The sequence below is a fragment of the Aethalodelphis obliquidens genome, unplaced genomic scaffold (genome assembly GCF_003676395.1).
Source record: "Aethalodelphis obliquidens isolate GAN/ISIS:26980383/991018 unplaced genomic scaffold, ASM367639v1 scaffold51, whole genome shotgun sequence".
Classification (NCBI taxonomy): Eukaryota; Metazoa; Chordata; class Mammalia; order Artiodactyla; family Delphinidae; genus Aethalodelphis; species Aethalodelphis obliquidens.
The window spans coordinates 1,284,149-1,300,802 of record NW_020837995.1 but is presented as its reverse complement, the minus strand read 5'-3'; the positions used below and the strand labels follow the sequence as shown (position 1 = coordinate 1,300,802).

Sequence of the window (16,654 nt, the reverse complement as noted above, 5' to 3'; positions counted from 1 at the left end):
GAGGGTAGATCTTAAGTGTTCTTACCACCAAAATTAATAATAAGATAAAGCAGATGGGAGGAAATTTGGGGGGTTGATGGACATTCTATGGCCGTGACTATTTCACAGGTACAAACTTAATCCCTGAACTCATCAAGTTGTATATGTTAAATATGAACAGCTTTTTATATGCCAATAATACCTCAATAAGGTTTTTCTTTTTTAAAGGTTGTGAAAGAATGTAGCAACTGATAAAATTTAACACGCTTCAGAAAACAAAGCAAAATTTGAATCTGTAAGAGGAAATATAAGAGAACATATCTTTGTGATCTGAAGGGAAAGATGAATTTCCCAAACAAGGCACAAAACAACACAAACTGTAAGACAGAAAGTTGATAAATTCAATTACATTAAAACATAAAACCATGCACCAAAAGATACCATTACAAAAGTAAGAGAAAAATCCCATAATAGAAGATATCTGTAAAAATAAACATCCAAAGTGTCAAGAATATATTAAAAATACATGTCAATGAGAAGCAAACAAGCCAAATGGTCAGTGAACGTGTGCAGGCGTCCACAGAAGCAAGCTAGCACAGCAAAAAAAGATGCTCGGCCTCAACAGTCAGCTAAGGAAATGCAACCACCCAGGCCTCCACGCCAGCTCAGACACTCCCTCACGATTTTATACTAGAGTACATCATTACCGTCATTTACAACCTCTGCCCCACTAGACCCAAACTTGAAATGCTCCACTCTATGGCCGCCTCTTCCCCACTTTCCGACTCATACCCCTTCAAGGAGGTCAACAATCCTTCTGCACAGAGAAATCTATAGTCCACTGATCCCACTGTCTTTCCTCTGCCCCTCACCTCTCTCGTGCCTGCCCGTCTCTCTTTACCCAGCTTGAACGCAACAGCAATCATCCTAATCACCCCTTTTATTTTCTCACCTCGTTGCATTTGCTGGGCTGAACAACGATATAATCATGATTAAATCCTACTCTCCATCCCTCCATACCTGCACCCACACAGCAGGATGTGAATGGGGGGAAAACACACCTTTTCTCACCTTAAATTCATGACCATCAACCTCCCATGGGCGGCCATGAGCACCCAGCAACCATACCACATTTTCCTATTTCATTCAGTTTCCCACTCTCTAGACAGCTGTTTCTTTTTTTTTTTTAGTACTTTTTTATTACTGAAATGCAGTTGATTTACAATATTATGTTAGTTTCAGGTATGCAGCAAAGTGATTCAGTCTATTTTTTCAGACTATTTTTCATTATAGGTTATTATAAGATACTGAATCTAGTTCCCTGTGCTATACAGTAAATCCTTGTTGCTTATCTATCTTATGTACAGTAGTTTGTACTTGTTAATCCCATGCTCGTAATTTATCCCCCTCCCTTCCCCTTTGGCAAACATGAGTTTGTCTTCTATAGATAACTATTTCTAACTTCTACTCTCTCCTCACATTTCCAACACCCCCTCCCTGACTCTCACTGACAGCTTTCTCATTTCACTAAGAAAACAGAAGCAATCAGAAGACGGCTTCCTCAAGCCCCCATCACATCTACCCACCTACTACCTACACCTATGCCCAAATATTCTGGGTTTCCTCCAATTACAGTTGAAAAACTGGCCCAGCCCCTGGCAGTGGGCAATCGCTCCATCTGTACAAACGATTCCATCACCTCATGTGGACCAAAGAACACAGATCCAGCAATTCTCACCTCTTCTCACATTATTTTTGACCTCTTTTCTGGATCTTTCTATCAACAGATAAACATGCAATCACTTCTCCCATGTTTAAAAAATATGTTTTGACCCACTTCCTCCACCAGCCCATTATTCTCCTTCCCTTTATGAACAAAATTCCTCAATATTAATAGTTGTTTATACTTTCTGTCTCAAATGTCTCTCCTTCCATATTCTTTTTGAATCCAAGAAAGAATTTATCCCACCACTCCAACAAAACTGCTGTAGCTAAGCTCACTGGTAACCTTATGTTGTTAAATTCAACTGTTAATTCTTGGTTGTCGTCAGCTGTGTTTGACACAAATCCCTCGTTCTTCCTGGAAACACTCCTTCATTCCTTCTTCATTCTCCTTGCTGTTTTTTTCTCATTTCCCTAACCTCTAGACACTGTGGTACCCAGGGCTCAGTAGTTTTCTACTCAATAACTCCCTTGGTCATCCTCACGCATTCTCATGACTTTAAATACCATCTGGCATCACCCAAATGTTTATCTCCTGTCCAAACCCGGGTCCTGAACCCCAGATACCTTTATCCAACAAGCTACTTGGAAATATTTCCAATACTTCCTGTTGGGTGTTGTGCTAGGTCTCTTGCAGTTATCACTCCAGGTTCACTCTCCACCCGTCCCCTCTCTGTTCTGCCCTAGGAGGTTGATCTATATGGATCACAGCTTCAGGCTTCCCTTGCCTTCTGACTTCCAGTAGGTTAGGCTTATGGGGGAGCTTTGGAAGGAGAATGAAGGAGAAAAGGAGTCTAAGACCAGAGCACTTATTCCCCTGTCCCTCTCCCTGTAGAGTCACCTTTGCTGGCTACATCTTTAGACCAAAGGTGATTCATCCTCTCAAGGCAAACTTCTCACATGAAGCTCTCCTTCAGAGTTCTAGTAACAGGGGTGGTAACATCTCTGCCTTTACCTGCCCTCCCAATGCTGTACTATCTTTGTGCTTTCCCTACGTGCTACCTGTAACTTTGGAAATGCTTCCTTCATTAAAACTTCTTTATAATTATATTGACTGTACCATCTAGTTCCTACAGGATTTGGACTAATACAGATGTCTAACTGGCATCTCAATTTTAACACGTGCAAACTGAGCACCTCCTATAGTTTTATCCATCTCATTTAATGTCAAACCCCTTCTTCTAGCTCTGCAGCCCACAATCTTGGTGTCATCCTCGTGCATCTCTTAATCTCACACCCCACATGTGCAAGTCTGATCTTATACCCTACATTTGCAGTTCTTTCAAAATAGATCCGAAACTCAACCATGTTTCACCACCTCCACCGCTACCACCCCTAGCCCCAGCCACCATCAGTACTTGTCTGCATTGCAGTCGGCCCTTCATATCTGCAGGTTCCACATCCGCAGATTCAACCACAGACAGAAATCTGCAGATACAGAACCCACGGAAACAGAGGGCTAGCTCTACTACACCATTTTATGCAAGGGACTTAAGCATCCACAGATGTTGTTATCCACTGGGGGTCCTGGAACCAAACCCCCATGGATACCGAGGAACAACTGTATTTCAGTAGCCTCACTGGTCTACCTGCTCCCTCCCTCACCAGTCTTCAGGTTATTCCAACTCAGCAGCCAGAATGATCCCGTTAAAACAAGAGTTCGCTATATCACTCTTCTATTCAAAACCCTCCAGTGGCTGCACATTTCACTCTGAGTAAAAGCCAACATCTTTATAATGGCCTACAAGCCTCCAGGCGATCTGGCCACGCGACGCATCTCTGACCTCACCGCCTACCTGCTCACTTTGCTCCAGCCACGCTGGCCTCTCTGCTATTTCCTTTACTATCTCAAAGCCTTTGAACTTGCTCCCGCCTCTGCCCGGAACACTCTTCCCACAGATATCCTCAATGCCTGCTCCCTCACCTTTCTCAGGTCTTTTATTCAAATGTCATCTTATCAGTAAGACTTTCTCTGGCCACCTTTCTAAAATTGTAAAGGCCCCTCCTCACTTCACTTCTACCCTAAGCAATTATAGCCATTTGACATCTTACATAGTTTCCTTTTCTTTATTCTGTGTCTGCACCCTCTAGAATGTCAACTCCACGAGGCAGGTGTTTGTGTCTGTTCTGTTTCACTTGTGTATGCTCAGCCTCTGAAACGGTACCTGGAAATGGTGGGTGCTCCAATAATTGAAGGAACCTCAACTAGATACCACTCAATCAATTGGCCACAATAAAAAAAATTTTTAAAAGCCTAACAGGGCTTCCCTGATGGCGCAGTGGTTGAGAGTCCGCCTGCCAATGCAGGGGACACGGGTTCGTACCCCGGTCCAGGAAGATCCCACATGCCGCGGAGCAGTTAGGCCCGTGAGCCATGGCCGCTGAGCCTGTGCATCCGGAGCCTGTGCTCCGCAACAGGAGAGGCCACAACAGTGAGAGGTCCGCATACCGCAAAAAAAAAAAAATGTCTAACAGTGCTACATATTGGCAAAGACAGCGGACTCTAGGAAGTTCAGCTCATCTCCTCTTTGGAGAGCATTTTGGCAATATCTAGGGAAGTTTATGATGCGCATGTCTATGATGTTTTTACTGGGTTGTATATTTATTAATACAAACAATGATAGTATACTAAAAAATCAGAATCATTCCAAGGAGTATGGTCAGTGATATTTTTTCTGGGTTGTATATGTATTTATACAAATAAGGACAGTATACTAAAAATCAGAATCATTCCAAGGAATATGGTCAGCCTATCTAGAGGACATTCTTAATATTTTATGATCACAGAATGAACTCCACTTCTCAAAAGTAATCCAATATAGCCTACCCCACCATAGAGGAAGAAAGCACGGAAGCTCTTCTCAGGCTTACGCTGTAGTGAAAAGAAAATGATAGATCAGCAGCAAACTGGGAAAGAAATGTAAGCACATATCAAGATGTGACAGTTGTGATCTCCCAAGAAACTAATCACCGATAAACAAACCACTTAAGAAATCAGTAAGCAAAGACAGACTACAAGAAAAATATACATATAAGACCCAAACCATGCCAGGCTTTTAGTTATAAATAAAACGCTACAATAAATAACCAAAATCATAAGCCAATGTGCATAACTGTTGGATTAAACTAGCATTCTGAATTGCTTTCAAACATTTATGCAGTCTCTTTTATTGCCAGATACCGTCCTAGTAACTTGACTACACAACTGATTCAATTAAATCCACTGGTAGGCAGTCCACATGTTAATTTTATGCACTACTTCAATTTGCCCCCTAAATCTTTTAGTGGGACAGCTGGTAAAAATTGAAACTGATGAGCCCACATTTTATCCTTCTCCTATCTTGAAAAAAAGTGCTTATAAATCCATAACTGGCCAAAATGCAGGTAATGAGAGGGAAACACTCATCTGAGTGGCAAAAAGATGAGCTACCAGTCCCTGAACAACGAGTTGGATGCCATCATCCAAACAAGGGGGTTACGCTACGTGGCATAAACATAACAACCCCAGGCTGAATCTGCTCTCCTACTCAAATCTAATACTCTCTCCACTTACCTCTTCGTTTCCTACTCAAAGGGTTTATTCTATTAACTTGGAAGACAATTCATCACTTTATGATACTTAGTTTGATGCAGACATTCAAAAATACAGGCAGATGAGAAAAAGAAAGGCACAACTCAACAGCAACATAAAAGCTGGGGAGAAGAAGAAATTCAAAGCCAACTGTCTGAAAATATTACTTTCACTTTATTTCCGTTTCTCATAGCTTCATCCTTTAAATTTTTTTTAACCTGGCAACTTTTTTGAGGTAATTGTAAATTCAGATAGTTATAAGAAATAATACAGCAAGATCTCCTACACGGTTGGCCCCGATGATAACATTTTGCACAACTATAGTATAATATCCCAACCAGGAATTGACATTTGACATAGATAGAATCCACTAATCTTATTCGGCTTTCCCGTTTTATTTGCACTCACTTTTACGTGTGTGTATGTAAGAATTTGTGTGTCCACCACCACAATCAAGATATTGATCGGTACCAGCACTGCAAGGATCCTTCGTGTTGCCCTTTCATGAGCACATCCACCTCCCACCCACTCCCCATCCGTAACTCCTGAAAACCAAAAGTCTAGCCACCATTTTTCCTTTGAATTCTTATGCCACACGCTGGTAGGGAACAGCCCTCTATACAACCAGCTCTGGTCCATTTCCTGTTACTACTCTCAGGCTTCACACTGCTGTGCGTTGCTCAACGGAGTCAATCTTAAACAGCTGGTCAAAGAAGGGATGAGTGTCTCCCCTTGCTGACAGAGAAGACTGTCCAAAACCAACAAAGAAAGTATCAGTATTCAGACACATATGGCTACAATATGTGCCTACCCACTAATATGTACGTTCTTGAGTATAAAAGGAAAAAAGAATGTATATTCTAGAAACTTTGTAAACCTTTGTATAAACTTCAGTCCTAATTCCTCTGAAATCAAAGAAAACACTTCTGTTTCTCAGCCTACCCAATTTAGAGGGGCATAGTTTAGCATTTTTCATTCCTATAAAGCCTTTTACCTTTCAACCAGGACTGAAGTCTTTCTACATCAGTACATGGAAACCCAGATTTCCATTTAAAGAAATGTCACTTTTTCCTTGCCAACCATTAGACACACTGTCCTTTACCTGGATTTAAAATCCAAAGAACAAACAATGAATTTCTAGCTATTAAAATGCTATTTAAAAAGGAACATAAATGCCTATGCAACTTTCATAGCATTAAGCAGTCCGCACGCAACTGGAATTCATACCTGCAGAGCTGAGGAGAACGCTGAAATCTGTCCCCCTCTGTGATTCTCCACTTTCATTATCGACCTCTTTTTCAGTATCTTGATATCGATCCCAATTAGAAACTATCTTCCTTTTAGAATAATTTCCCTGTTCTTCATTCTCTTCTCCATAGGTCTCTGCATCACTGTCATCTTCGACCTGCAATCATTAGAGACAAATCGATAAGCAGGCAGTGGAAATCTTAACCTTAGTAGCCTTAGCAGTAAAAATTTTTAAAAACAAATGAAAACAAAAAAATAGTACATAGGTATAAAGAGCACATCTTATAAACCAAGCTTTATGCAAGTATTAAATAATATTTCAAGAGAACCCCACTACATCAGAATGTACTTTCAGTGTAAACTCTTCATTTAGCTGTGCAAAGGAAATCTGATGAGATCCTACCTAAAATCTGTGTAACTGAATCACTGAAGTCTACCCCCAATGTAATCCTATTTCAAGAGTTGTTTCTTCTTACTGAAATAGTCAAGGCTGTAAGAGTCTTAAATTCAAAAGACTTTAGGATGGAAATTAGTTCTTCCAGTTTACAGATTTTACAAACACATTCCGTAAGTATATTTTATAAGCTTTAAATGGGAACCTACTCAGATGCATTCCAGAGAACAGTTTCCAGACTTGGGCATTAAAATGTTAAGACAGCATGCAGAAAAATGCAGAATGTGAGAAATTACAAAAGACAAAGGGTCTAGTTTCTTCAACAAATAAATTGCAAGGAAAAAAAAATGATGGGGGAGGAGGGAGAAACCTATAGATTAAAAGAGCTTAATAACACACCATTGTAAAGCAATTATACTCCAATAAAAATGTTTTAAAAAAAAGCTTAGGGCTTCCCTGGTGGCGCAGTGGTTGAGAATCTGCCTGCCAATGCAGGGGGCACGGGTTCGAGCCCTGGTCTGGGAAGATCCCACATGCCGTGGAGCAACTGGGCCCGTGAGCCACAATTACTGAGCCTGCACATCTGGAGCCTGTGCTCCGCAACGAGAGAGGCGGTGATAGTGAGAGGCCCGCGCACCGCGATGAAGAGTGGCCCCCGCTTGCCACAACTAGAGAAAGCCCTCGCACAAAAACGAAGACCCAACACAGCGATAAATAAATAAATAAAGCAAACTGTCAACAAGTAAAAATAAATAAACACTAAAAAAAAAAAAGTTTAATGGACACGTAACCATTGTAATGTTGGGAACTTATCTGTACTCTGATTCAAACACTATAACTAGAGAAAATCACTTATAAGACTATTGAAGAAATGTGAACAAGACATTTTCTTATATTAAGGAAATATTGTTATTTTATTTACTTATTGTTTGGTGTGATACCATTATTTTTTTAATGTTTTTATCTTTTAGAAATAAATATTGAACTATTTATGGATGCAAAGATATGACATGTGGGTTTGCTTCAAAATAATAGGTGGAGAGGAATTGTGGGTAGAGATGAAATAAACGGCATAATTGATCATTTCTGAAGCTGGATGATGAGTACCTGGAAATTCATTATATTATTCTATTTTAATATGTGTTTGAAATTTTCCATAATAAAAGATTAAATTTTAGGAGCTTCCCTGGTGGCACAGTGGTTGAGAGTCCGCCTGCCGATGCAGGGGACAGGGGTTCGTGCCCCGGTCCGGGAAGATCCCACATGCCGCAGAGCGGCTGGGCCCGTGAGCCATGGCCCCTGAGCCTGTGCGTCCCGAGCCTGTGCTCCGCAATGGGAGAGGCCACAACAGTGAGAGGCCCGCGTACCGAAAAAAAAAAAAAAAGATTAAATTTTTAAAAAGCTGTATATAGAATCTAAAGATACAATTCAAAGGAGTATCCCAAAGATTATAAAATCCTTACCAAGAAAAGAATTTGTGAAATATATTAAAATAATCCATCTGTACAGGATGAGTTAGACTTTTTTAAAGTAAGTTTTTAATAACACAGAAACAGGCATGTACATTGCAGAAAATTAGGAGGGAAAGACAAGTAAAAATATTAAAACCCCACATTCCCATCACCTGGGAGTACCACTACTAACACCTTAAGTGTATATACTTCCAGATCTTTTACTATATAAATATTTATATATACTTTTTCTTGGTCACCAGAGTTATTCTCCACTTCTGCATTTCAGTAAATTTCATTTCACGTAACATCCAGACTATTTCCAAATTTCCCTAACTGACCAAAAAAATTTCCTTTACAGTTGGTTTGTCTAAGCCAGTATCCAATTCAAGATCATGCGTTGTATCTCAGTGCTTGTCCCTTAAGTCTCTTTGAATCTAGTACAACCTCTATTTTTATGACATTGATTTATTGAAGAGACCAGTACAGGTAGAATGCAAAAGGACCCATCTTCTGTCTGGCTGATTCCTTGTGGTGTTAGTATATTAGTTTACAGGAAATAGTGGATAAAAAATTCTTTTTAATCTAAACACCCAACAGAGTCAGGTATTTTTTGGCTAAAATACATCACAGATGGTGCTCTGAACCTTATATTACATCACATCAAATGACAGCTGATAAATGGCTAAGCCAACATAAGTAAAGCTGAGATTAACCAATGAATTTGGATGATGAAGCCTGATCCACCCACTGTATGGATATGTTTTCCCTGTTACATCTAGGAAATTGTCTGTGTAGTGTTATTTTGGTCCACTACAAATTTCTAGTTCCCCAATCAACCATTCACGTAACAAATTTAACAGCAGGCAACAGTCCTCACCTGAATCAAATTTCATAAGTTTTCATGAAACAATGGAGTAACTGACCTTTCACAATCACTTTCAGCACTCAAATATCATCATAAACCTCCTTGACAGAACACAAAAAATGGCAATCCACATTATATTCTAGAAATTGCAGACACTGCCTGAAACCTAGAGGCTTCCTACCATTCCTGCAAGTTTCTCAGAACCGTAAGATGCTGGCAGATTAAAGGTATGTGACTGAATGATACCTGCTATATAAATAACAAATACCAGGAACATTCTAAAGAAAATAGCTTCCCAACTGATGAGAATTTGGGGAATAGAACTACAGCTGAAAAATACTTGCAGGGTTTAATTTGAGAAAATCCAATATTCTTTTGCTGACCCACTGGGTGAACAGAGTTCAGAGAGTCTTCTCCAGTTAGTAAAAAACTTTGAACACAGATATAGCCATAGCAAAAATGTAACCCTGAGCAAAATAATTAGCTTGATGTGAAAGGATTATGATCTGAAACACCCGAGGAAGTATTAACACAGAAATAACCACTGAAATGGAAGACTGGACACCTAGATAGAATTAATGACCCTGCCATCACCTCATTTAATATTTACAAAGTGTTTATAATAGGCTGGGCCTCACACAGCTGAATGACTCACTAATTCCCAAATTAGAAGAATCACTGAACCAGAATCTCATTACCTCCACCCAACAGTGGAGACAAGAAAAGTCGTCATTAGCCTCCATCACAAGAGGGTAGTAAAAGTAATAAAGTTTAGAATACATTTGATGTAACTTAGAGAAAGGTGTATCTTAAAAACTCCTAGAGATTTTATGTTTGGTTCATCTGGCAAAAATCTGGGACAAAAAATAAAATATGCATAGTCCCATGATGGAGAGAAAGAACAGAACAAATAAGAAAATACTGATGAAAGCAACGTGAAAACTAAATAGGAAGGCATCATTATTATGTTAACCTCATCATTATGAAATAAGTCTGGTGTATACTGTGAACTATAAGTCACTGGTGAAAGAAATCGACAGTACAAATAAATGGAAAGCTAGTTCATGTTTACAGATTAGAAGAATTAATAGTTAAAATGTCCATACTACCCAAAGCAATCTACAGATTCAGTGCAATCCCTATCAAAATTCCAATGGCATTTTTCACAGAAATAGGACAAACGATCCTAAAATTCGTAAGGGAACACAAAAGACCCCAAATAGCCAAAGCAATCTTGAAAAAGAAGAACAAAGCTAGAGGCATAACACTTCCTGATTTCAAACTATATTACAAAGCTATACCAATTAAAACAGTATGGTATTGGCATAAAAACAGACACATAGCTCAATGGAACAGTATAGGGAGCCCAGAAATAATCCCATGCATATATGGTCAAGTAATTTATGACAAAGGAGCTAAGAATATACAATGGGGAAAAAACAATCTCTTCTTTAAATGGTGATGGGAAAACTGGAGAGCCACATTCAAAAGAGTGAAACTGGGCCCTTATCTTACCCCATACACAAAAATTAACTCAAAATGGATTAAAGACTTGAATGTAATACCTGAAACCATAAAACTCCTGGAAGAAACATAGGTCATAAATTCCTTGACATAGGTCTTGGGAATGAGGTTTTGGATTCGACAACGAAAGTAAAAATAAACAAGTGGGACTACATCAAACTAAAAAGCTTCTGCGCAGCAAGGGAAACTACCAACAAAATGAAAAGGCAACCTACAGAATGGGAGAAATATTTGCAAATCATATCTGATACAGCCTCTCTTCCAATAACTGATTTTAAAAGCAACTGTACAAAACAATATGTGTACAATTATATTTCTATACGTTATAGACCCAACAATACATTTGCCAATAACAGCACAAAGGATGTGAGTGGGAGCAAAACTCTATTAGTCTAAGGAAATAACTCTATATGGGGAATACACAAAAACAAATGAAAAAGACTAGAAATAGGAAATAAGAAGGCTCTTGTAACAAAAGCCATAAATATATGCTTACTCTTCTTTCTTCTCTCATATTCTTTAAAAGATATAAAATTATATAAGGCAATAATTATAACAATGTGTTACTGGTTTTGTAACATGGATGTAATAGGCATAACAACAATGCCACAAAAAGGGGAAATGGGGACTAGAGTGTATTGGAGTAATGTTTCTATATCTCATTGGAATTAACTTATCTGATGCAGATTCTAATAAATTAAAAGGTATATGGTAAGCCCTAGAGCAACCATTAAGGAAATAACTACAAAAAAGTGAAAAAAATCATTAAAGGAATTAAAATGTTACATTAGAAGTATTCACTTGGTGCAAAAGAAAGCAGTAAAGGAGGAACAGAGGAATGATATACATGAGACATGTGGAAAACAAAGTAAAATGCAGATACAAATATCCAACTGTATCAATAATAACATTAAATATGAATAGATTAAACGAAACAATTCAATCAAAAAGGCAGAGACTAGCAGAATAGATTTTTTAAAACCCAACTATATGCTGTCTACACTAGACATGTTAGATTCAAAGATAAAAATATCATTAAAATGAAGTAAGAGGATGGAAAAAGATATTCTATGCAAAACAGTTCGCCAAAGAGATCTAGAGTGGCTACACAAATATGAGACAAAACAGACTTCAAGGCAAAACTGTCAAAAGACACAAAAAAGGACACTATACAAGGAGAAAAGGGGTCAATCTATCAGAAAGATAACAACTGTAAACACTTAAACATATGTTCCTAAAGATAGAACCCCGTAATATATGAAGCAAAAACTGACAGAATTGAAGGGAAAAATAGTTCAACAATATTTGGAAACTTCAACACCTCATTTTTGATAATGGCTAGAGCAACCAGACAAAAGGTACCAATACACACAGCAGAACAAATAAAAATGTTTACTCACTGAAGCTGTAGTCCTATTTAACTTACGACAATAATTTACATTAACTTGCAATCAGCTTAATTTAACTGGCCAGCCTATGAACATCATGTTTGGGCAACATTTTTTAAATATCCTCTTACCTTTTCTTTCAAAAAAGCAACAGTCTTTAAAGATTATGTTTATCATTAAGAGCTTGCAGATAAGCCAGTAAAATCTGGGAAGTTACTAATACATAACAGCTAGACAACAGATCCTAATTAAAGCCTTTTATCCTCAGGAACCTAGCTTTTGAAGGTCCCTGTTCTACTTTCTTCTGGAGTAAATGGGTGTAGAAAAAGCTTTCCTGCTTTGAACCTAATAAGGAGGTTGAAAATAGTCAATCACACATTTTTCAACAAACTCGTATGTTTCTCACAAAATGTAATTATACCACAGAAGCGAACAGGTGGGATAGAAAAATATGAAAGAACACTTTTAAGGAAACCCTCCTACAGAAAGTAACTGGAAACTGATTTCAGTAATTAAGTAATAATGTCAAATATATCCAACCAAAAATGTTACACTGTGTATAATTGGAAAATTATATTAATGCATCCTACTATAAAATTTTTAAATGTTATCAAGCTTTAAAATATATCATTAGTTAATAATCTAGTTGCCAACTTTTATATTTTTAACCCTATTAAGGTTATTTTTTTCTCACATAATCATTTGGACCCTAAGCAGCAACTGATACGTCACTATTTTTTATTGAAGTGTAGTTGATTTACAATGTTGTGTTAGTTTCAGATGTACAGCAAAGTGATTTAGTTACACCTACATATTTATCTACTTTCTTCAGATTCTTTTCCCTGATAGGTTATTACAAAATACTGAGTATAGTTCCCTGTGCTATATAGTAGGTCCTTGTTGGGCATCACTATTTTTTTTAATTATGCTTTTAATAAAAAAAAATTCACACGCCATCATGGTTAAAGAGTTCAATGACAGCTTTCGGTATTAGAAAAGTGTGTTAGCAAAAATAACTTTTATATATCATTTCAAGAAGCTAAATTTTAATAAATGATTGAATAAAAAATATAGTATATACCTAGTATACAGGTATACTAAGAAGGACATTTCCATTTGTCATTGTGTATTAAATAAAATACACATTACAGCATGATCATACTTGAAAAAATCAGTAAATGCAATATATGGCATATATATATAAATTATCTATTGAGCCCAGAACAACGTACGGAGTATTTGAGCTCCAAAATACTGTGGCCATTAAGAATGGGAAAAAAGTGATCCAGACTGTATTTATTCACATTCAATTTGTATTCAATTTGCTTGTTTCTCTAGCAAGAGAATTATGTACAGCCTCTTTTCTTGTCCCTCCTTGTGATCAGTATAGGGGAAAGAAGAGAGGGTGGAGGCATCTGAGAACAGAGAAAATGGTAACCCAACCCTCAAAGCAGCTGTTCAGTGACACTTCTCCACAGGCCCCCTCACTCACCCCAGTCCTTATATCTTTCTTTCTCAAGTCTTTCTTTCTCACCTGTGTCATTGTTTCAGCACATTGCCTAAAAACAGGAGGCATAGAAAGCCAATTACCATTTGCTGGCAGCCCACCTAAGACCTTGAGAGTTTACTGCTTCCATGATTTAAGGGCAGTTTGGGAAATTAGACTGCAGTAACTTTCATTGGGCCAACTGGTGATTTTATTTTTTTTCAAATTTTAAAATAGTAGCTTTATTGATGTATAATTCACATACCATGCAATTCACCCATTTAGCGTATGTAATTCAATAGTCTTTAGTATATTCACAACATTGTGTAACAATCACCACGATCAATTTTAGGACATTTTCATTACCCCAAAAAGTCTGTACCCATTAACAGTCACTCTCCATTTTCTAGAAAGCCCTAGAAAACCACTAATATACTTTCTGTCGCTACAGATGTGCTTATTCTGGACATTTCCTATAAACGAAATCACTTCTATGACTGAATTCTTTCACTTAGCGTAACGTTCTCAAGGCTCGTCCATGTTGTAGTGTGTGTCAGTACTTCATTCCTTTTATTGTTGAATAATATTCCATTGTATGTATAGACCACATTTTATTTATCCATTCGTTCCAACTGTGATTTTAAACTCTACTTTGTGTTTGTCCTTTTATAGAGTCCTTATGGAAAGGAGGGTGGGAGTGGCAATAGAACGAATCAGTTTCACTTTATCTGCTTTACAACTTGAGCTCCATGTAAGAATTCAGGCTTAAAAAGGTTTAAAAACTACCAAAGTAATCCACCTTGTAAGTCCCAACCCCCAGGTAAAATTCTACAAATTAACATCAACAATTTTTCCAGTAGAGAAGGCACTAAATGCAACTATAAGGAAGACAATTTGCTTCTTGCTGTGGTTATGCTCTAAGTCACACAAATGAACCAGAAAAGCAACTAAGAGGCCTTCAAGTAAGAACCCTGCTTTATCAAAACATTTGACTAAAAGGTTTTACATACACAAAAATAATCAACCTTCGTATAAAGAGTGCATGTAGACCAAGCACCCCTGGGTAAAGCTCAGTGTACAAAACATATTCCCCTCTATCACAGCCATTGACAGTTTACTCTTCCTAAGAAGGCAAATGGTACTTCAGGTGCACCTGTCTCTGTCCCATCGTCCCAGGGATTACACTGCATGGGCTTAACACTGGAAATCAGATTTTCTTTTTCTTAGATCGAAGTAGAGTGATGTACAATATTATAAAATTTAAGGTGTACAACACAGTGATTCACAATTTTTAAAGGCTATATCCATTTATAGTTATTATAAAATATTGGCTATATTCCCTGTGCTGTATAACATATCCTTGTTTGTAGCTTATTTAATACACAGTGGTTTGTACCTCTTAAACCCCTATCTCTATCTTGCCCCTCTCCTCTTCCCCCTCCCCACTAGTTTGTTCTCTATAGGCCAGATTTTCTTTCAACTTTGTCTCAGTTAAATTTTCATCTCACTTCTCTACCAGCACAGGGCTGGTTTCCTTAGTTACTGAGGTTTTAATGTCATCATCTTTCATTTTCAAGAAAAATCACAGACCACTAAATAGCTATTGTTTATCTGGCCAACTTTAAGACACTCCCCAAACCCTCAAAACACCAGAGAGAACTTAATTAAATTAGTAATTATCAAGCTAAAGGGAACCTGGGTAGCCCTGGTCCACCCTCTGCCCTCAAGCAAGATCATGTAGAAATCACATTGGGCCAGTCTACCTGGGTCTATGATTATGTTCTCTACCTAAATTAATCATATTTCTTCCTTCATAATGACAAAGTTCTGATTCCTTAATCATTATCACTGATTGTTCTACAGCTCTTAAATTCCCCATGACCATTTTTCGTGGTTATAATCAAAATGGACTTGGTAGATGTGGTTTGGCCACTGCCACCCTCTCCCCACCGGAAATTTTGAAAATAAAAATTAAAATAGTCATCTTCAGAGTTCCATACCAAGACACATTTTTTCTTTAAATACAAGCCTAAGTGGCACTTTTCTTTCCCTCTGTCTATCTTACAATATATCTGAAGAGGGCTGCTTTTGTTCCTTGCACCACTCGTTTGCGAGTGTTCCTTCAACAAGCATTTCTTGAGTAGTTGCTGAGTGCCAAGCACCAGCTCAGGCACTGGGAATATAAAAAACAAGACAAGGTCCCTAGCCTTAAGAACCGCTGTTCTGTGGGGAAATCAGAGAAGCAAACATACACTTAAAGCAGTGTGATATGTGCTTTGAAAAAAAACCTAAGACGCTATGGGAGCAAGAGAGCATCAGAAATGGAGGAAGGAGAGGGATGGGGGACGTTTGCAGGAACAGTCTTGCACTTCAGGGAAGGCAAGAAGGTTGAGGGAATGGTATACCTCGGCTCTAGCTGTGAACACATGGCCTGAGATTAGTCTAGTAAAGGAAACAGCTGCTATCTCCTGCTGGAAGGCGGTCCCCAGGTTCAAGGAGAATTAGCAAAAAACATGCTTCTAACTATAGGATGAGAGCTGTTCAAAGCACAGCCCAGGGAGGTCAACCATGGGAAAGGGTAAAAAAGAAAAACATGTTTGAGGATTCGAGGAAGATGGTAGCAGTAGTAGCAGTTTTTTAGTCTTCCCAAATCTCCTCATAAAGTCCACACAGAACCACGAGGACAGAAAAATCAAAAATACACGGAAAACATCCACAAAAACCTAGGTGGCAAGGTACAGCCACAAAGTGACAGAGATGAACAGGGAGAAACCAATCACCAGCAGTCACGAGCCCCACATGTACCAGCACCTGTGAGAGGAAGCAAAGAGAGCAATGGAGCACCTAGGAGACCTGAGCATCCCAAAATAAACAACAGGTGCTCACCAGAAGAGGTCCGTGGAGAGCAGCGGCTAAGAATCTTGGGTCGTTTGTATTCCAGTAGTGGGTGTGTACAAGGCGTTCACAGGAAAGCCTGAAGGGGCTGAGTAAGCCAGGGCCTTATGAACTCTCAAAAGTAACAG

The 16,654-nt window shown here is 38.4% G+C and overlaps 1 protein-coding gene across 1 annotated transcript in view; it reads right to left on the bottom strand.

The window, feature by feature from the left end:
• AVEN (apoptosis and caspase activation inhibitor) overlaps nt 1–16,654 on the bottom strand; it is a 189,232-nt gene that overhangs the window by 143,793 nt on the left and 28,785 nt on the right. Inside the window, exon 2 of the mRNA XM_027083791.1 lies at nt 6,500–6,677. Within this exon, the coding sequence (XP_026939592.1) occupies nt 6,500–6,677 (178 nt within the window). The remainder of the gene's footprint in view (nt 1–6,499; nt 6,678–16,654) is intronic.